This window comes from Camellia sinensis, chromosome 12 (genome assembly GCF_055761805.1).
Source record: "Camellia sinensis isolate YWXY chromosome 12, ASM5576180v1, whole genome shotgun sequence".
NCBI classification, from domain to species: Eukaryota; Viridiplantae; Streptophyta; class Magnoliopsida; order Ericales; family Theaceae; genus Camellia; species Camellia sinensis.
The window spans coordinates 145,502,470-145,524,868 of NC_138972.1; the positions used below are offsets into that span (position 1 = coordinate 145,502,470).

Consider the following 22,399-nt stretch of genomic DNA (forward strand, 5'->3'; position numbering starts at 1 on the left):
AAATAACATAACATACATATACAACATTATGCCAAGATATGATAATAAGCCATAAAACATTTTCATGAATACAAGGGTATAAAACATCCAAACATAACAAATTTCTAGATTTAACATCACATGAAGGTTAATATGGAAGGACTACTTAGGTTCATCCATCGGACTCGGTTTTACTATGGTTCGTAGAGAATTTGATCTAGTTCCTAGAGCATTTTTCGGAATTGGGGTTGCTCTTCCAGATTCTAAGTTATTTAGAAAATATTTCAGCGCTGTCCAAGGTCCGTCCAGAATCTGCCCAGTTCTGTCGACTGTTACAAAAACTTGATTTTCTTGCAAACCGCTCAATGTTTTTCGATGAAACCAATTTTAGTTGAAAGCTAACTCCTTAAGGAAGGTTTTGACATAAAATAGAGGTTCAGAATATTTTTGTACATTTTTCTGGAATTTTTGAAAGTTGACTGAAAAAAACAGGTTTTAAGGTGGAATGCCCAAAACAAGGAAATTTATAAAAAAAGGGGTTCCACCATGGGAAAGTTTCATTTCTTTTGTGAGGAAAATATGATAACTATCACATGTTTAACTCAGAAAATTTGTTTGAAAGAGTGCCATTGAAAAGTTGAGAGATTTGTACAAAAAGAAGATGGTTTGTGCCAAAATGGGGAAATACAAGAGAGATGGACCCAATACTCAAATCTTAGTATTTTTAACATAAAAACTTGATAATAACAGATCTGGAAAACATTATTTAGAAACTTTAGAACATGCATTAGAAAAGGAAATGAAGAGAAGGTTGTGTTGGTGGCTTACCTTCTAGCTTTGCACAAGAAACTCTCTTCTTCTTCCCTCTCCTCCTCTAGACTCCTCTTCCTTGCTCTCCTCCCTCTCTCTAACCAAAATGTGTGTGTGAGTGAGTGTGTTGTGTGTATGTTTGCAAGCTAGGGAGGGTGTGGTATATATAGGCAAATTTGGGGTAAAAGGACATAAAAGCCCTTTAGTTGGAATTGGATGGAAAGTTAGGATTTTGCTTGAATTCTAAAGGAATGGAAGGGACTTAGGAGGTGTGTTCCATTGGTTTAGGCCACTTCTAGTTGTAATAAAACTATTTCTTGGATTTTGTATCCTAGGTAGGTCACTAGGTTGTGCTTCTCTAGAATCTCACAATCATGGTCTTAGAAAATTGGCTTCTCTCTCCCTTCCCTAGGAGGGCTAGCCTTGGGGAAGTGTGATGGGGCAAATTTTTTTTTATTAATTTTGGTCCTAGGCACATCCCTCAAGGTGTATATATATATATATATATTGCAAGATTGATGGTATACCAAGGTACAAGGTACAAGTACTAGTATGGGGTAAATTTAGAATTTAAATAAAGAAGTGAGGGCTTGGAATTAAACTCATGTATTGGAATCTTACTTATGTAGAATTAAATTAAATTAGGTTAGGAAACCTAATCCGACTAGTGTAATTCCTGTTCCGATAAAAATTAAAAATGCTATCTGGCAAGATTCGAAATAATTTAAGAAACTAAGGGGCTTTAAGAAAATAATTCAAATACATTTTTCTGGGGCTTCACATTAAATGTAATGAAATGAGGAGGATTAGAACCTTACTGATGTATTTAATTATGATCTAGTTAGGTCTAGGACTAATGTAAATATCTTAGAAGTACACATATAAATATAGCAAATCTTTATAGGTACCAAAGTCATTATTGCTCCAAGATTTCAAGAGATTTTAAAGTACAATGATTATAGTCTAGGGGGGGTATGATGGCTAGCCATGTGATAGTGAATTGATGGACATGTTATATATATATATATATATATAAAAAAATTTTGTACAAATCTTGGACATTGTAAAATATATTATTAAAAAAGATTTTTGGGTAAAAGTGTATATATATATATATATATAAATATATAATAGTACTTGTTTGAGGTCAATTTGTGATTTAATAAAAATGTGCGGGTTTGGGTTCAATTAAAGTATCTATTTCAAGTGTAAAATAATTCAGTTTGTATTATCTTGCTTTGAATTTAAAGGTAAATAACCGAACAATGACAGTAAAAATTGAAAGTTAAGGTTTGGAGCTATTAATCTAAAATTTGAGAGTTAAGTAATTAATATTAGAGTGTTAGAAGTGATTTCTAAGCTTCCAGGATCAATTAGGGTTTGTATGGATTCGCCCGTGATGCGTTTTCAATCCTAGGGCTTAATTTGCGATTAATCGACGAACTAAGGGCTTTATTATAATAATTCAAAATTTAGGAACCTAATAAGGTTTACAAAAAAAGTCAGGGGCCTCACATGGGTTGTGCGCCAAAGAGGGTAGCTTAGGTGGTTCACATGGTATATCACTATGCTCACCATGATACAAGTATAATATCCCCCCCTCAAACTCAAATAGGTTTGAAGATAGAAACCGATTTGAGGTTGAAACAAAGGGAAAAACAAATTAGAGCAGAAACACACACACACACACAAAAATTGGATTGCAAGTAAAAAAAAATATGATAGAGATATTTAGGATAGGAATAAACTAGTGAACAGAGGAATAGATCACCATGAAGCGATACAGAAAAAAAAAAATGGCAACAGAATGGGTTGAGGTCCGGTGGGCGGCCAAGACAAGACTACCGCCCGTCGGTGAAGCAAAATTCCTAGGTACTTAACCTAACTCTAATACTAAAAAGAATGAAAAGAATTATTTGGCTTACCCATAAATGAAGTAGAGGCCATATATATATATAATAGATTTATGATACAATTTGGGAAACGATATAAATAAGGAAACAATACTAAATCAGTGATTGACACAATCACAGATTATATACATAATACTAACAATAAAAAGATTCTATGTACTCTAATTTCTATATTCAACACTCTCCCTCAAGTTAGGAATGGCAACGAGTCGGGGTGGGGCCAGGGATTACATTTCCCATCCCCGATCCACGAAGATATGAAATTCCCTGTCCCCATCTCCGATCCCCAACAAAGAACCCACCCCCCCTCGCCCCCTTTCCCCTAACGGGGATCGAGTTTCCTTGATCCTGAAAAATCCCCGACAACTTCCAGATCTGAGCCAGATCTGTTTAACAAAAGAAAAAATAATAACAGATAAACAAAATATATGTTAACAACAATAACAACATTTTCATTTTTATCAACATAAACATCAATATCATCAATAACATGTATTAATATGATGACACAGAGAGACACAAACGATTATATATATATGATTAACAACAACATATATATATATATAAAGGAAAAAAAAAACAAAAAAAAAACAAGGTGAAATCTAACACAAACAAACGATTATATATATATGATTATAGAAAGTGAAACCTAACACACACACACATACACAGAGAATCAGAGGTCGAAGAAGATGAGGTTGAGGACGACGTCCCCGATCTCTGACCACCGCAACCAGATCTTTCAGAGACTCTGGTCGTTGAATGGCAGAGGCAATAGTGGAATGGTAGAAGTGGTGGTGGAGCAGTGGTGAAAAAGGAAGGGAAGATGAGCTACAATTGACTCTCGTCATTGAATAGTGGAGGCGGTGGTGGAATGGCAGAGGCGGTGGTGGAACAGCGAGTGAGAAAGGGAGGGGAGAGGAACTGCGATTCTGCGAAGAGAGAAATAGAGACAGAGACGGAGAGAGATGAGATGAGAGGCAGTGTGAGAGGTTGTGTGTGTTTTAGGGTTTGGTTTATATATATATATATATATATAGGGGTATAATAGTAATTTCACATCGGGGGAAACAGGGATGGGTCGAGTTTAAATTGCCATTCCTACCTGAATCTGGTGTGAAGATATTCAACAATCACAACTTGCCAATAGATGATTGGAAGAAGCCAAAAAAAAAAACTCAATAGTTAGTCTCTACAACAGTCCGACATGACCTCTTAAACTATCCCGACATTGATTTTGATAAGTTCCTATAACGGTTTGGCATGACCCTGTAAAATGCCCCAACATTAATTTCGGTCAATTCCTACAACATTCCAGCATGACCTTAAACTGTCCCAACATTAATAATTAGCACAATGACAAAAAGTCATAGAATTGTGTCCCCTTTTAGCACCCCAAACTTTGTTGGAAGACTCAAAACAAGAAATGTGCAATAAAGAACAATACTTCTAAAACAATTGGACAAATTCCTTCAAATAGTTCTCTCATAAAGCCTATGTTGCGCAATACATTTTAAATGATATGAGCATAATAAACACACATAATTGTGAACATTAAGTAAATGCTTTTTTCTTGATAGATTTTACTTCCAGCAATTGTGATTTGACTCATAACCATACATTGTTTGATGAATATCACTCTTAGGGATACTTTGTTCAATTGATCAATTTGGTACAATCACATACTCTTAGGCCTTGTTTATTGTCCGGATTGGACATAAGGGGTTGAGAAGGATATATAATACTTGCAGATATAGGATGAGATATAATATGTTTAGGATATGAGGTAGATTATATATATTATGGGATCACTTATACTATATTTGGTTAAGGTTGGATATAACATGGAATAAGAAGAGAGTGGTTATTTTTTACTGTTAGATGAATCCTAGCTTATATCATGTGGTAAGGGATATGCAATACTATAATGGCATGTTTGATTGGAAGGATTAGAGCATGGGATTGAGATTATTAATCCGCGGGCCCAATTATCCTATGTTTGTTTTGACATTTTGTTTTAGGATTATCAATCCAATGGATAATTAATCTAACAAATTTGTAGGATTATTAGTAATGGGGTAGGGGTGGGATTGTGAATACCACACTAATTTGATTGGATTATTAATACCTCACTATTAGTCTTGTGGAATCAAACATGGCCTAAGGGTGTGGCATTACATATCCTATAATTTTGAGGAATATAATATACCACCATATTTCATATCTGGTAACCAAACAAATAATATAAAAAGGGGCAACTCACATTTTTTTTTTTTTTTTGGTCTCTTATATCTGATCAGAGGGGTATATCCCCCTATTATATACCCTAATCAAACAGAGGCTTATATAATTCTAAGATCCCATGTGGTTATTTGCTATTTTTAAAGCAATATGAGAAAAATAATCTTGAGACATTGATTGAAGTTCATTCCATGCTCACAATGCCAATAAGATGATGAAGATGGCAGTTAGTGGCTTTGTTTATGTAAAGGGACTGGTCAGTGACTGAGAAAGTAGTTGCGTTAATTTGGATGGAAAACAAACCATTGCAGATAATATATGAATACTGGGTTAAGTGTCACAAACTAAATACAGCCGTGGTTTCATTTTTGGGGCTTAGCCACAAAGGGATAAAATGTAATTTACCCTTTTTATAAAATACTAATATTGTAAATAGGACAAACAAACAAGGTAAAGAACAAAGTGAATATCCTATTCAAACGTCCAAAAACAACACCAAATTTCGCTATACGAACATTTACCTTTGAGAGCAAGCAAAACAAGGACTGAACATGGTTTCGAGATATAGAATCGCCAATCAACGCCCACGTCTTATCCCTTATCAACTCCAAAAATTTCTCTAAATCAAATTGGGAAAGCTCACAATCTCGCGGATTCCACCTCCAATACAAATACCAAGTGTTCGGTCTCCCATTCTTCAAACAATTCTGATGACACTCAATTAAATGGCAACTCTCATTATTGTAAACAGGACCAAATGGGTTTGGGATCCAATCGCCAGTAAAAAAATCACACTTTTTTGCTTTTAATTTTTCTGAGTAAACAAACACAACTTTCAGTATATAATAAGAAAATCAATGGTTTACTAGAAAAGTAGAGATTTTAGGAAAAGTTAAAGTGCCAGGTCTCTGCATTTATGTTTTCTGTGTAAACAAACACGACTTTCAGTATTACAACAAAATCAATCTTTTACTATGAAAGTAAAGATTTTAGGAAAAGCTAAAGTGCACAACCCAATCAAGGACTGTAACATTAGATCAATCAAACTTGCAAGTAAACTAAGAGAGATCCCAAAAGAATCAGCATTTCGAATCCACATTAGAGAAAACCCCAACAAAAATTCACTCTGTTTGGTTGTGTTTTCGTTTCTTGCTTTATGTTTTCATTTTCTGAAAACAACCCTTTTTGTATTCTCCAGAAAATGAAAACAGAAAGCAAAAAAATAGAAGCACAACCAAACAAATTTGCAGATCTCTACGAATGGAGTTCATCAATACACAGTCCACTTCTTTTATTTCCTCTGCTGATTTGAATTTCTTAACAATTGCGACTGATCAAAGAAAAACCAAGTAAAAATAAGAGAAACCCAATTCATAATAGCAAAAAAAAATTGAGTACCACTTCGAGGAATCTGATCTGAATCTTCCATAAAATCGACAGGAACTTGTGGTTCTGGGTTCATCGTCTTCTCAATAGGAGAAGAATAGATCAAAACTGGTGGTTCTGAGCTCATTGTCTTCTCAATGAATGGAGTTTCAGCGACATTCAAAAACCCAGTTGATTTGGAGAAGAGAAGTCTGAGAATGAGACCCAGTAAGAGAATCAAAACAGACAATTTCACAGACAGTTGGTGGTGTTTGTGAAAGAACCACCACCATGGTTTCTAGTTCAACTTCATTTTCTTTACTCTCTCTCTCTCTCTTTCTCTCCTCTCTCGTCTCTTTATCTCTCTAAAAGCACACTGATGGAGCGTATATATCAAAAAGGCTCAGCATTTTTTGGTGCAAATCCGACATGGATGATAAGCTAAATCCTAATAAATGCAAAAACAAAGAGAGTATTAACCGACAATACACGCATTGTTTTCTCAGGTGGCCGGTTGTGTATAAGTATAATATATGATTTCAAATGATTAAAGTTTCTTTTTTTTTTTTTTTTTTTTTGGGTACTTCGAAAAGGAGATTAAAGTTGTTAAATTAATAGTTTAGTGTAATTAGTTATTTCAATTAATTCATGGGGAAAGTGGAGAATAAAAAACGGAATGGTTTCCTTCCAGTCCAATCATTAGAGGGTATTGTTGGGCTTGTGTGAAGTCATCACGGGTTTTGTTTCAATAATTCGAACCGTACAATGTGTAGAAATCGTTGAGTACTATATGCCTGTAAAAAATTCCGTTGATCGAATATTGATAGTTTGTGATCAAACCAGTTTTGTATAAAAAAATCGATGGTGAAAAATAAACGGCTTACAAAAATCTGATTTGATCACAGAGCTATCGATATTCGATCAACGTAATTTTTTATAAGCATATAGTACTCAACGAATTCTATACATTGAATGGTTTGGATTATCGAAATGGGACCCGTGATGAGCCCGTACAGTACCCTTCAGTCCGATCACGGACTAGAGATAAGTCATTCCCAATCAAAAAAACATTTAAGAAAATAAAAATGTTAAAGACCCAAAAAATTCTACTAAATGTTCTACCAAATGTCTCACATAGATGTGAGACCCATATAGGACCCATATGTGTGGGTCCATACCCATGTGACTCATTTTGTAGAATTTTTGGAATCTCTAGCATTATTCCTTAGAGATCCCAAAAATTCTACTCCAATTTTGGTAGCATTCCTCTTAAGAAAAAGGTGAGTAAGTTTATAATTTTTTTGTAAATAATTTTTTGATTTCTCACTGATGTGTAATTCTCTCTCTTAATTCATTGGAAATATAGCAAATTGAGACTTGCGTGTAAGGCATAATATGTGAATTTATTATCTAATAGGTCTTATAATAATTAATGATATTTTTTTATCAAAAATTATTTTAAAAAGTTATTAATTGTTAATTTTTAGCAACAGTTTGAAAATTTTGTTACAAAAAATGCCACTAATTATAGATTTTAGCGACAGATTTAAAAAATCGTCACAAAAAAAGATTACTAATTTTTAATTTTCAGCGACAGTTTAAAAAAATTGTCACAAAAAAATGTCACTAATTATAAATTTTAGTGACAATTTGTAAAAATCGTGATAAAAAAGCCACCAGTTGTCAATTTTTAGCGACATATGCAAAAAATTGTCGCAAAAAATTATTTTTGGTGTTGATTCTGTTATAACTTATTTTCAATAATATTAGATAGGAATTAAATCAAACTATTATGACCTATTGACAATTTACTCTATCGCAAATCAGCGCAATTTTTAAAAAATAATTATCAATAAGTGAGAAACTTTTAAATATTAGTAATTATAATTATATTTTTTTTATCAATATGTAATTTTTTTTACTTCAAAATCCCACTCTGGTGCAATTACCTCTAATTTATTTAAACTGTATTTTGTGGGGAAATTTGGGACGAAATTTAGAAGGGGGAAATAAAAATATGTGTGAAATTAGGTGAAACGTAATTATATTTTATTCATCTTTCACCTTCTTTTTCTCTTTTTCTTTTTTTCTTTCTAAATCTCTACTCAAATCCCCCAATTAAACACTAAAGTTTAAGTTGTAAGGGGTTGTTACAAGTTAAATGAGTGTTTCTAACTTATTTTAATTTAAAAATTTGTACCAAACTATTTGATATAATTTCTATTTATAATTTATTAAACACAAATAGTTTGAATGGATAAAAAAAATGATTATTTAAAAATTGGCAAAGGAATACGTTTAATTTCTGCTTTTTAATTATTAATTTTTAACTTATAACAAATTGTCATCGTCATTTATAAACATGAGAGGCCCAATAATCTTAAGAAATTGAACAAAATTGCAAACAGGGCTTTTTAAATATTTTTAATTTTAATTTAAATAATATTTATTAATTTTTTACATTATAGATTTTTTTAATGTTTTTTATTCTAATATTTAGTATTTTTATTGTATAATTATTTTAGTGGTGTTTGGAAATCTTTGGATAAGGATGTTTTTATTTTATTCGAAAATGACTAGAATTCCTTTCAGTTTCAGGTCGAACTAAATGGTGCTGTTAGACCCGTCCGAGCTTATCACGGGACCTGATTCATAATTACACAAACATTCTTGATCAATTATTCAACAGGTTTTTTTCGTAAATATGCGAACATTTTTGATCAATTATGAAATATGTTTTTTCGTATTTAAGCAAATATTCTTGATCAATTTTAAAACATAAACATTTTATTTTTTAACAAATTACAAATATACCTATAAGATTTGTTTAAAATATAAATCAATCCTATAATATTAGAAATTACAACTATCGTTTGTTATAAATTTTAATTTAGCATAATACTTGGAGAAAAAAAAACTATTAATGCAATAATAAATTATCAAAATTGTTTATTGAAAAATATTTTTTATATCATTAAAAACTATTAATTGAATTAGTGATTTATTTATTAACCAAATGGTTAACTGAAATAATTTTCATATCATAAAAAATTGATAATTTATTTAATGATTTGGTTATTAATAAAATTGGTTATTTATTACGCCAATATGATTTATGTATTAATAAAATTAATTATTTATATATATATATATATATATATTCTTTTACTTCTTTATTAGTTCAGTGAATTGTTTTAATATTTGTTTTATATTTATGTGTTGAGAAAAATTATACACCATAATTATTATTTTTTTATAAATTCAGAAGAAATGTTAAAATTTCATAAATTCACCTAAAATGATTTGGTAATATATGGTAATAGAATTTGAGTCTATATTATTAGGTATATAATAAATTTAAAATGATACATATCATACAATATAATTTTATCATATATTTAATAATTTATCTATTCAATTTTATAAAATAATATTCAAATTTTAAAAAAATTATTAAAATATAAAATTTAAAACGGGCTATTGTAAACTATATATATATAAGAACTTAAGAAGAAAGACCGCGGCTCTTCGTGAAGGTTCGATTAGCAGAGAAAGAAACGAGAAAGGAGGGAGAGATAGAGAGGAAGAAGAGAGAGTATGTCTCACTTTGGGAGGTCTGGTCCGCCAGACATCGCAGACACCTATTCGCTTCTCGTCCTCAACATCAGCTTTCGTAAGTCTTTTATCGATTTCTCAATCCTCTCTCTCTCTCTCTCTCTCTCTCTCTCCGTTTTCTCGGCGATGGATCGATGTCTTGCTTACCCATCACTGCACATTTTATTTAATTTTAATAATTTTTTTGGAAAAACAGGTACAACTGCAGATGATCTGTTCCCCTATTTTGACAAGTATGGCAAGGTGGTGGACATCTTCACTCCTAGAGATCGAAGGTTTTTTTCCCCAACCTCTCTGATATTTGTGTTATATATCCTGTTTGGTTGTCGAGAAAATAATAGGAGGGGAAAAGGAAATGCCAAATGGGGCTATTTTTATTTATTTTTTTTGACCCACCGCCAAATAGGGCTATTGGCATCACAAATTTTATGTTTTTGTTGAGTTCGCCTCTTTTATTGCTTAAATTTAGGGAAAAATTCACTTTTGCCTCCTCAAACTGTTACATCCCTTCACCATCAATTTAAACAGTTAACTCCTTAAACTACTGTCATTAGTCAGTTTATCCCAAAGCATCATAGTGTTAATTTGTGCATGTGATTTGCTTAATTTGGTTATATCTAGAGGTAGTAGTTTGTTACAACTGGTTGTATTTTAGGCTTAATTAAATATTTTCAAAACAATTAGTTGTGTTTTGTTCCATGGTATTATTATGGTATTTGTCTCTTTATCTGTCTCTTTACTTGGGCAAAGTGAATAAAAATACCTTCAATTAATCATGTGTGCAGACAGATGTGATATTCCGTAAAAAATAATTAATTTTAAGGGAGTTACTGTTCAAATTGATATTTTAGGGTAAAACGGAACAAGTGAATTGATAGTTTTAAGGGAGTTACTGTTCAAATTGATAGTTTAGGGTCAAATTGATAGTTTGAAGAGGCAAAGTGAATTTCTCTTACATTTATCATTCAATGATGAAAAATTGAAGGCCGTCAATTTATGTGATCTATTGTTGTAATTTTACGTATTTAGGACTGGTGAGCCTCGTGGGTTTGCATTTGTTCGTTATAAGTACCAAGATGAAGCACAGAAGGCTGTTGATAGGCTAGATGGTATACTTCTCCCTCACTCACTTACTTGAATTTACACATTTAGATTCCATGTTGCTTTCTTTGTCAGCATGCCTAGTTATTTTATTTTATTTATTTGTTTTTTCTTAATTGATTTCATCTACGATTGGTTGGTTGGGTAAGTCCAACAATCTGAGGTTAATGGAACTTGGTTGTAAATTGCACTTAAGATTTGGGGTTTTAGAGATAATAGAAACATTGGGATTTTGTCAAGACAAATTACACTTTCACTAATTAGTTTTCAAAATTTTGATTTTTGTTTTTGGAAAGTTCGGAAACAACCTCGTTTTAGGTTTTATATTAACACATTGACAATTTTAAAAACAATTAAAAATTGTTTCCTAAAAAGAGGTGTCTTCAAAAAACTTTCCCACAATATTCTTTATTATTATTTAGAAACAGTCTCCCAAACAAGTTTCTTATATCAGTTTTTTTGTATTTTTCTATTTATTTAAAAAAATTTGGTGAGCAAAAAATAGTTTTTGAGAACAAAACCAAACACACGGACTTCGCAAACTGTATTCTTGCATGATGACTCTTTTCCCAGTTCCTTGCCCAGTAGAAAGAATGGTAAAAACAATAAATATACTCCTGTACTTTTCGGGGCCTCTCTACAATATCCTGAGAGATTATTGTCATTTTTTGTGACATTGTATGTGCATCTGGTTGTGTCCATTCATGGTGAACTGTTTAGGTAATGATTTTACTTATAAAAAAAAACTTAGTTTATAATGGAGAGTCTGGTTGATTCAATAAAAAGCTTGAGGTTTGAAATAAAATATGCTGCATTGAAGCCTACTGAAGAGATTTGATATGAAAATTATGGACTCTACTTTTGGTCTGAATGTCCTACAAGAATTTATGGGGTAATGGAGGCTAAGATGACAATTATTGTAGATGTTATCAATGTTTATTTGAAGATATTAATGCTTTTGTTATTATTCCCTACACACTTTTCAGGGAGGGTTATTGATGGCAGAGAAATTATGGTTCAGTTTGCAAAGTATGGGCCAAATGCAGAGCGGATGTAAGTACCAATCTTGACAGAGTTCTGATAATTTTGAATACTTCCTCCCCGTCTCAAGTTTGGGTTTACTGTTTTACATGCCTTTATAGAAAATATGGATTATGATGAGGTGCATATGTTGCTGCTGTTGCATTTTTACATGAAGGCTAATATTTGCTTCTTTTCTTTTACCATCTTTTTCACCTTACTTTTTCGAGTATTATGACTTGCTTGCGCTTGTTTCTTTTCTCCTCACTTATTTTTGTTATAGGTGTTCATTCTATACTATATGATTTTTTGTTTGTTGTTAATAATGTGCTAATTATTTTAATTTCAGTCACAAAGGAAGGATTACTGAACCGTTATCAAAAACCGGTGGCAGAGTTAGAAGCCGCAGCCCGCGGCGAAGGTAAGCATGTTTCTACTCCTTGCAATTGCTATCAATTCAATTTTCAGAATTACATGATATACCCTGGTTCCAAGTTTTAAAACAGTTTTGCCTGTGTCATGATTAGATGCGTGTTTTTGTTAAAGCCAGCAAGCTTGGTTAAGTATCTTGTGTGGTACTATGTGAGATTAAATTCTTCATTGAGGTTGGAAGGGGTTATGGGTAGTGGGAGGACCACTGCTGTTGTGTAGGCAATCACTATTGGACCAAAAAAGTGAAAAAAGAAACAAAGACACGTGGTTCTTTTGATAGTGAATGTCTATCCAATTTTAACCACCTGTAGTTGCTGTTGACATGCACAAGGCACATATAGGCAATATGTTTGCACATTTCATGTCTGCAAGTGTCCCATCGGTCTAGCATTTGACGTGATAGTGAATAGTCCTACGATATTTCTACCACCTGCATTTGCCTTTTGTTGTCTAAAATAGAAGATCGACATGTTATTAAGTTTTTGTATGTTAATGTATTTGGTAATCCACAGGTGAGAAGCAACATGTGAGTGGAATCTTTAAGTACTTTGGATGTTGATGTGATTCAAAATTGAAGATTTGTCCCTCTATGTTCTTGATCTATAAGAGTACCGCGTATGATTAGATCTTGGGGTGGATTGCAGTTGATGGAGCAAGTATTGTAGGAATTATGATCATATACATAGCATGGGACTGAAGTTTAGAGATAAAAAAAATGTAGAGAGTTGATGGGTGGTTATGTATCTGTAAACCAGTAACTATCAAATTATACGTTAATCCTTAAGTGATCTGGAAAACCTCTTCTCACTATGAATTAATCAATTACTTTTGAACTTTTTAGGAAATTAAAAATGAGACATGTCTTCACAAAAGAGGTTTCACTGTACTGGAGCGTTTCCTTAATATTATAGTATAGATGAATTACTTATCTATGTGCAATGAACTGTAGGACATCAATGTAAAGAGTTGATATGATCTCTCTTAACAATAGTTAAACGCCAATTGGGTCTTACAATGTTGTCATTCATTCTTCTTAGTTTTTAATTACTTAAAAACTTGTAGGAATGTGCCATTCCCAATCATTGGATGGGTACAAACAAGGATAACTTGCAATGACCATGTTTATATATCATGTTGGGTTTACCATCTCATTTTTCATAATCACATTGATTAAATGGGTCTCATGGTAAACTAAATTTGGTATATAAACATGATCATTGTAGCATTACTCTAAACTTGATAAAATTAAGTATTTTTTGTCCATATTTTAGAGTGGGAAATTTTCTTAAATCATAGTGCAGGTTCATGGACTCTTCAAAATGTGAGTATATGTTTTGGACACATGACCGTTGGATTTGAGTAAGAGATGTTTTTGACATGTATAGTTGGAGATAAATCTGGAAAGCATGTTTGGTAATTTAGGTTTATTGGATACTTGTACATGACACTCTTATTATAATATTCTTTTGATTTATAATGAGATCGATCAAAACATGATGTTACACACAACACCATTTTATTGGTCGAAATACAAAATTAATATTATCACGAAAATTGATTATTTAACTTGGTCCTCAGACTTGCAAATTAGTAGAACCCCACTTTTAGACACCTATCTGCACCCAACAAGCATACACAAGTCCATGTAACAAAGTAGGGCAAGTTAAAAAATGCGATCACTTGTAAAATTTTTGTAATTGATACTTGGCTTCGATCCATCTTGTTGACGGATTTGATTCCTCCACTTTAAGAATATACAATCGGACGCCTATTACTAAAAAGAAAAGGGAAATCTCGGGCACAACTAAAATGTGATACATCAAAGCATCCCCCTATCCAGAGGAGAACCTGCAGTTTCAGTTCATCCTTTGATGATGGTGTATTCTTGTGTCTGGATTCAGGATACTAGCTAACAACTTCAAATAGCTTGAGTGAGTAATGGTAGTAGCACAATATTGTGTTTGGAATAATGCTTTAGTGGGCCACCCAAGTCTTACAAAGCTTGCATGACTGGTTGAGGGACAATTGGTTTGAGTTTTTAAGTCTACTACTTGGATTGGATCTTTGTTGATGGCATGCCACTTCCTAAGGTTGTTCGTGTAAATGCCAGTTTGGTGAGGGTTTGAGTTTTGAAGTCTACTTTTGATTGGATATTTGTTGATTGCATCCCACTTCCTAAGGTCGTTTGTGTTAATCCCAGTTTGGTGTCAGGGATCCAACCAAATTATGATCGCCAAACAATCCTTGAGTGAGGTGTGGGGTGCTTTTGAAGTAGGTGAAAACCAAGCATGGTAATCAAATCAAAGTTGCACTAGAGGTTGCAATAGGCATTCCCACTTCCCAAGGTTGTCCATGAAGGCCAGTCTGGTCTCTCAAGATCTAACCAAATTTCGTGCAAGGCTATGGTGCACTTGTTAGCTAAGCCCTTAACTCTCTTGGTTCTTCAGATGGACAGAGCATGGTCATCGAATTAGTTGCACTCCAAGTTGCTTTGTTATTTTTATTTTTTAATTATTTTTTTTTATTATAACTTCATAGTGAGGTGATCATCCAAATATGAGCATCACTGTTGTCTTTTGGCATGGTTTAACGATGAATCAATTGTTGGAAACTTCATTGATTGACTCTCTTGGCCCCCTCTTTTGAAATTAGAGTTGTGTTGAGGAGTGTGTGGGGGGGGGGGGGGGGGGGGTTCTTGGCTTCTTATGGTCATATCTTAACAGTTTTGGTCTCCAACTGTTTTTTTTTTTTTTTTTTTTTTTTTTTAACACGGTAGAATGGCAATAGGGAAGATGAAATTGCATCGCACCTCGAACCTGGGGATCACACCTAGTTAGGGAACACCTCATTCCCCAAGCCTACCCCTTGGTCTGCCGTCTCCGACTATTTTTCAAAAGATGATTTGTTTACTCATACATATTGTGTTCTTACAATTTCACTTGACAATTTTGTGATTTTTGAATAAATATTATTGATGTCTTCTTTGTTCACATCGTTTTGACCTTTACGAGGCATTTCTTTGAAGTTCATGCTTTACTTGTGTTTTTTTTTTTTTTTTTTTTTTTGGATGAAATTATGCTTGTGTAACAATTGATGTTAAATATTTCCAGGCACCGTGATGTTTATGACAGAGACTGGGATTATTCAAGGAGTCGTCATCGCAGCAGGAGTTGGGATAGGTATGACCATGACAAGTATCATGGCAGGGAGAGAGATTATCGTCGTCGAAGCAGGAGTCGCAGTGCAAGTTCCGATTATGATAGAGGCCGTGGTAGGGGGCGATATGACGATGAGCGGCAAAGGAGTAGGAGTCGATCGTTTGCAAGGTTTTTAGTATTCTGATTTCATGTTTTAAGGTCATTAAGTTTCTTCTTCTGATATGAACTGTAATTGGTATGTTGTTATGTGGGATTTTTACAGTGCCTCCCCACCTCGATATAGCCTTAGTCCACGGAGGAGTTTGTCTCCTCGGAGGTCACTCTCCTCTAGGGATGAGAGTCCTGACAGGCGCAGCCATGATGAACGGTCTCCAACCCCCCGTAGTGTTTCACCACGACGTCGACCTGCTGATTCTCGAAGCCCTTCCCGTCATAATCGAGGCATTGATGTAAGCTCTCCAAGTGGAATAATATATATATTCTTTTTACATCAGTTGTGTGTACCTCTATGTGCATATAAATGCATGTTCCCTAACTTGTGACATTGGAATTTGGATTTTTGTAGGATTGATATTGAAGGATGATTAACAGGCAGGAGAGACAATTATGAAGGGCTTAACATGTGACCATTTTGCTATTGTTGGGGAGCATCAACTGTCATGAATGTTCTAATCGAAGTTCCTAGTGCTAGTTTGGTAGGATTGGCCTTCCCAATGGTTAAATAATTCACTATCAATTTTCATGCATACTTTATTTAGCTTGTGTGTCTAGATATCTTGTGCTCAACTGTTTTTCTGTAAGAACTTTACTAGCTTACAGACATTTTAGCTGTTTTGTGGGATGGCATTTCAGTATCTATGTGGGTTGTTATTCCAGTATATTTTCTTGTTCTTTTTTTAAAAAAAAAAAAAAAAATTCTCCACAACCCCGCAGAAAATAAATTTCTATGCATGCATTTATGTTTTGTGCACTGTTAAGTTTGATATTACTAATTTGTTATAAATCAAATACTGGGTTTTATAGTTATGTTCGGGAAAGATTGACCGGGGTTGTAGGCTGGGATGATGATTTCGTGGCTGTTGGTGCTGTTTATATTACATACATGAAATTGACGATCATTACAGTGTTGGTTGTGAATGGATACTATGCTGGTAGAGGGGAACAAATAATGTAGTGTGTTTTCCATGTAAATATGATTGGTAAGGTTTATAGTTCAGCTCTCTTTCACTTTGAAAATTTTGTTTGTTAAATTTCTGATGTTGATCTAATTATCATACATAGCATTCAATTGTTGGTGAATATTATATATTAGCCATGAATCGGGGAATTTGTTGCTGAGATGGTCTTAAAGAAAGGTGGTAAAAATTGAACGAGTCTCCACCTTTAGCTGGTGCCACTGATAAGATGCACCTTTTAGTTGCACTGAATTTTGATATGTTTGTCTGAATTTTGCAACCATAAGCGAAACAGGGTAACAACTTTGGTTGCTTATTTTGTTTTGGTTATTTCATTAAAATTCTCAATATTTAATGTCACCTGTTAGGTTGTTTTGACTCTTTATGTTATCTTGTGGCTAAGATAGCACACGGGCTCGTGATTGTAGCGGTGAAGTGGTGGCTGATGCCTTTTGGTTGTTTGATATGGGTTTGTGGTGTAGAGCTATGAAAGTGATGGTGAATCTAATGTTGCTGAGCTGAAGGTTGGAAGAAAGGAGGCTAATGGCAGATTCCGGAACTTTGTTGAGAGAATGGGGAATCACTGTACATAATTCTGGAATGTATACGAGTGTTCTGTCTCTGTATAGCATGGGTTTTGTTTAATTATTTTTATGTCAATGTGATTTTTGCAAATTTTTTTTTTTTTAACTTGTTCAGGGAAACTTGATTTTCGTAGATGTCGGTTATAGTTATATCTTCTTTGGAAATGCAAAAACTAAAAATTATAAAAAAAATACATAATGTGTATAATCTCAACTATACAATATATAACCATAATTGGCGATTTGTCCATAACTGAAACTGTAAAATTCAAAAAAGAAAAGCTTGAAACTCCTTTTAAATATAAAGAAATATTCTAGAAGCAATTTTTTTTATTAAACTCAAATTGTTTTTTGGAAATAATTATTCAAAATATGGATTATTTCTTAAAGCAAAAAAGTAACAGAAATTTATTTTGAATAATTACCAAAATTAGTTTGGTTTAAATAGATTGAAAAGGAGGCACTTTTCTCTATTTTATGCAAATGTATTTCAGAAAAATACAATATAAGATAGATTCAATCCTTTTGAGAAGAATAAAATTCAAGCTGTATGTTGCATTTGGAACATATTAAGGAACTTCTATTTTTATTTTTATTTTTTTAACAATGTCATGTAATCAATCCAATAAAGCCACCCAACCATTGAGAAAACATCTCCTACACAATTTCTCTTAAATAGATGTTATGCAAGGGTTAAACAAAAGTTGAAAAGCAAGATCAATCTTACTGTTAATACTGATAGCCCTATACATCCAAAAGACCTGAAGAAAAAAAAGATGAGGAAAATACAATGGCAACATACACAGAGGCTGTGTTTCTACACAAATTTAGCTATGTATATTGTGTTATACAAGCAATTCGCATTGCAATGCTTCACATCAGAAACACAATTGAACCCATCATTCCATCCACTTTGGATCAAACATTTCATTACAGGAAAAAGTCTGCACACAAACATTTGAAACCCTTTGTAGAAGATTTCCAATATTTTAGAAGAACAAAAAGAAGATAAAAACAAGTAAAGACACATCAGAAAGTCCCCTGCTATAATGTTCTCTTTTGACAAGTTAGAAACGCCTCGCTAATAATATTACAAGGAAAGATACAGTGTGACAGAAATACACCAACGGAAATTGTCTTACACACTTGTGAAACGTGACTCTTTACCCCCAAGTGTCTGAATTATAGCTTCAAGTAATTTAATTTCATTATCTCGCTTGGAAATCTCTTCTTGCTTCGCACGCAACTCTTCCATGTGCAATTCAAATACCTCTGCATTAGATAATTAAATACATAAGGGGAAAAAATAACTCGAATATACGGGACTAAACATCTGTGTCCAGTATTCTGTTATTGTAGAAAATATCCTATTTGATTGAAAAATATTTCGATGATATGGCTCTAAATCCAATTACAGATGAGAGCAAGAAAAGATCGATTAGTGATACCCGAATAATCATAATTAAGGTTCTGCCAAGCTGATCGTTACTTGGGAACTATAAGGTCCAGAGTTCTGCAATTAAAGACCAAGGCTTACATAAGAAGCTCAAAACTTTTCAGGCTGGTCTTCTTGGATCATAGGCAAGGACTATTCACCTTTTTCTTTGTTTATTCAAGTATTTACTGTCAATTTACGCCAGTTAATCATGCCACTGCCTATTGGACACCCATAATTATTTATGACCACCACACTTGAACAATCCATAGATGCTACAAGGATTAGTTGAAGAAAGTAAGCATGGATAGAATATAGAACACAACACTTCAGCTAAGATACAGAAGAAACAGTCTCTACAATAATATAAAACCAGAAAGCAAGCACATCAATTTCATTTCAAATAAGAACTACTTGAAACCAAACAACAATGATAGAGACCACTAATTTTGGAGCTCTAAAAAGACCACTAATGACATGGCACTCAATAAAAAAAGAAAAAAAAGACAACACCAAGGCCAAATCATCAAATCATTCATGGTGGGGCCCACTGCCACATCATTAGTGATAGCATTAATTATTGCTCTCACTCATTTTCCGAAACCAAAATAATAAATCTAAAATAATTTCATTTTTGTTCCGCTTTTCTGGATTAAACAGAATCATTGAGATAGTGCTCCAAGGTTAACTTAATAGCAGAGTTGGTGATCGAAGTAGAAAGCTTCACTCATTCTGAGAGTCAAGTGTACATGCTACTCTTTTCAATCTAACTGTAGATGAAAAGAATTTATAGGGAGCATTCTGTGTGAATAATTATCATTAGAAGGATTCAAGGTCAAATTAATGTAGTTTCCTCAAATGTTGGGAGCATTTTGCACCCTTTATGGTCATGAAAGTCTTACAACCAAAACTTGCAAATTTGATATAACCCCTTCAACAGACTCGTGTGACAAAAGCTAATCACCAACCATGATAACTAAGGTCATGTTTTGATGGCAGGAAGCAAAGGTAAAGAATAAGAATACCATTATCCGGAATAAAATTCATGTGTCAATATCATTCAAGGGTTTTAGAATTAATCAAGAATATTTAATGAGTAGAGATTTTAATTAAATCATTCCTCTGTCAACTACTTTGTTTTGGACAATATTTCCCCATCATGATCATAACAGGAATTTGAAAAAAAAAAAAAAAAAAGAGAAAGCAATTGAAATAGATGAAAAGAAAAAATGGATTGCACTAATTCCTGAAGGCAGTAAAGCTGAAATTTATAAGTTTGGCAATAATGGTGCCGTCGAGCAATTAATTGATTGAGGCATGACGGGATAACAAAATGACAGCGTTCAACCACTCAATAAACGCCACGGAGGCAATGAAGTTAGAGAGACATCACATGAAAGGCCATGCATTCAATGACTAACAATTCTCATTACAGCAGTGCAAACCATTGGAAAGACCAAAAACGGTTCAGTTGCTTGGATGAGGGGATAAATCAAGCATTGAAGACTGATATTTTTCGTACCTATCACATAATAGTGTTTTTGCTCTCAAAGAATTATTATACCAAGCTGTCATATCAGTGACAAATTGACAATATTTAACTACTTCGAAGTTTCACGTGTTCTCAAAGAAACAAAAACAAATCTACTACCTCTTAAAGATGCTTATATAGTGAGTCATAACTGACAAGATATATGATGACCAAATCAAACTTTTGTAATTTATAGATCAGTTCACTAATGGATTTCATTGATATGATCTAGTAGTCCACTTATACAAATCATTCTCATATCATCCATCCAAGTTGAATGCATGCACAAATCAATATCAAAGAGTGCTTAGAGCCTAAGAACATAAACCCATCTATGAATTGGTGACACATTACGCCTAAAATTCAATTTCGTTACTATAAAGGGGGTTTATGATAAATATATCATGCAACACAAAGGACACAGAGTTCACATACTCGTGGTGTTTTCAAGCTCCTTTGTAATCTCTAGTGCACGAAGTTCAGCAGCTTTTTGTGCTGCCTCAGCCTGTCTTTTTTCTGAACGAGCACGAGCAGCAGCTGAAATCGCAGCATCAAGCTCTCGTTCTAATGACCCTACTCTTTGTTCAAGAGCCTGCACTCAAAAAGGTAGCTTAGTATATAATATGCGTATATATTTATATCCATTCCTTTTAATGATTATGCACAACTCCATGATAAGAAAGAGACTGCAAACCACAAACGCATAGCATCTAATATCAAGCAGTCCAAACCAAACCAAACTAAGCCTACCGTCCGAATCAAGTGGGAGCAACTACATAAATTTTTTTTCATCATTTTAACCTGTCAAGGGCTATATGCTCAGCTAAATTAAAATTTTTAAATATTTGCTTTAGTATCTCTCCTTATAGGTCTTCATTGTTTGTTCTCTCTCAATATCTAAAATCAAGCAGGCACCAATCACACTTCACTATACAGAAGATTGAAGATCAAAACGAACCAACAACCTATATTTCAAATGACATATAAAGTTGACCCTGACACACCTCAGTTGTCAAAAGATTGATAATTGCAAATTAGTAGTTTACTCTATAGGTAGCCCAAAAACAAAGCAAAATCATAGTACAAGACCAATTGGAAACTATTTAGCAAGAACCCAGATCACTAATTCACAAAACAAACAAACCCTTTTCCTCTAACCATTTTCCAACTTCTGTACAAATAGCCAATCAAATTTAAAAGACCACAATTCAATCAAACCAGAGCAATATACACAAAATTAATGGAATTTGGAGCACAAAATCAGGACTTTGATGGTTGAAGTAGTTTGAAATCAAGCGATGATGAGAGGAACAACGAACCTTGATAGTTCGGGCTTGTTCGGAGCTGAGAGAGGCCTTGGCAAAGGTCTCTTCATCGACATAGACGGCTTTCTTGATGAGTAGCTTCTGGAGTGACTCGAGATTGGAGGCCATCTCCGAGAGATTCGCGGTCGCTGCGCTCCATCTCTCGTTCCCTTTCTCCTTCTCCTTCTCTCTTTCTCTCTCCTCCTCCATTGATTCTCTCTCTCTCCCTCCCTCCTGCATTTTCATGGCTTTTTTTTTTGTTGGGCCTTCTTTTTATGTTGGGCTCTATCCTCTGTATCCATTTGGAGATTGCAAATGGGTCGGGTTGGATTTTGGGCGGATCCTAACCACATTCATTTTGTTTTGAAAAATTTACAAAATAAATCATAAATTTTTAATTTTATTAATTTAAATCATAATTTTTTTATATGTTTTCAATTTAAATTATTAATTTATTTTCGTTAATTAAAACTGATTGAAAAATCTTATTTTAATCATTAAACTAATTTAGATATACATAAAATGTTTAAGATACATTTTTTCATTCACTTTAACGAATAAAATACCTCTATTTCTATTAATTTTACTTAACGGAAATATGCATATGATTTGGATTGAATTTTTTAAAAGATTGGGTATAAATTGATAAAAGAGAAAATTGATGCAAAATCTACTATAACAATTGTTTATGGTATTAGGTCCAATAGTTTTTTTTTTTTTGGTGAGAGGTGCACAC

General features: G+C 33.3%; 2 protein-coding genes and 1 non-coding gene across 20 annotated transcripts; 1 reads left to right on the top strand and 2 right to left on the bottom strand.

Moving 5' to 3' along the window:
* Positions 1 to 5,330: 5,330 nt before the first annotated feature.
* On the bottom strand, positions 5,331 to 6,734 carry LOC114294096 (uncharacterized). The gene is made up of 2 exons (XR_014347432.1): positions 6,342 to 6,734; positions 5,331 to 5,757 (listed from the first exon to the last, which is right to left on the bottom strand). It is a non-coding gene; the product is annotated as an uncharacterized LOC114294096 (transcript).
* A 3,058-nt stretch (positions 6,735 to 9,792) lies between these two features.
* Positions 9,793 to 17,386, top strand: LOC114294087 (uncharacterized). Of its 18 annotated transcripts, none has more exons than XR_014347444.1 (11): positions 9,800 to 9,981; positions 10,120 to 10,198; positions 10,953 to 11,032; positions 12,011 to 12,077; positions 12,394 to 12,465; positions 15,608 to 15,802; positions 15,897 to 16,083; positions 16,200 to 16,329; positions 16,658 to 16,833; positions 16,916 to 17,105; positions 17,213 to 17,386. XR_014347444.1 is itself a non-coding variant. In XM_028238196.2 (8 exons), exons 1-8 carry the CDS (start codon positions 9,906 to 9,908, stop codon positions 16,203 to 16,205), a joined length of 783 nt encoding a protein of 260 aa, XP_028093997.2. In that variant the 5' UTR covers positions 9,793 to 9,905; the 3' UTR covers positions 16,206 to 16,559. The 18 variants fall into 18 exon arrangements, 2 of the variants coding, with proteins under 2 accessions (XP_028093997.2, XP_028093998.2); XR_014347445.1 differs by having other exon boundaries at positions 17,217 to 17,386; XR_014347434.1 differs by having other exon boundaries at positions 15,587 to 15,802; positions 17,213 to 17,345.
* An 897-nt stretch (positions 17,387 to 18,283) lies between these two features.
* LOC114294089 (tropomyosin) lies at positions 18,284 to 21,932 on the bottom strand. Its single transcript, XM_028238198.2, has 3 exons — positions 21,679 to 21,932; positions 20,795 to 20,951; positions 18,284 to 18,665 (listed from the first exon to the last, which is right to left on the bottom strand). The coding sequence occupies exons 1-3, from the start codon at positions 21,907 to 21,909 to the stop codon at positions 18,532 to 18,534; spliced, it is 522 nt and encodes a 173-aa protein (XP_028093999.2). The 5' UTR covers positions 21,910 to 21,932; the 3' UTR covers positions 18,284 to 18,531.
* Positions 21,933 to 22,399: the final 467 nt, after the last annotated feature.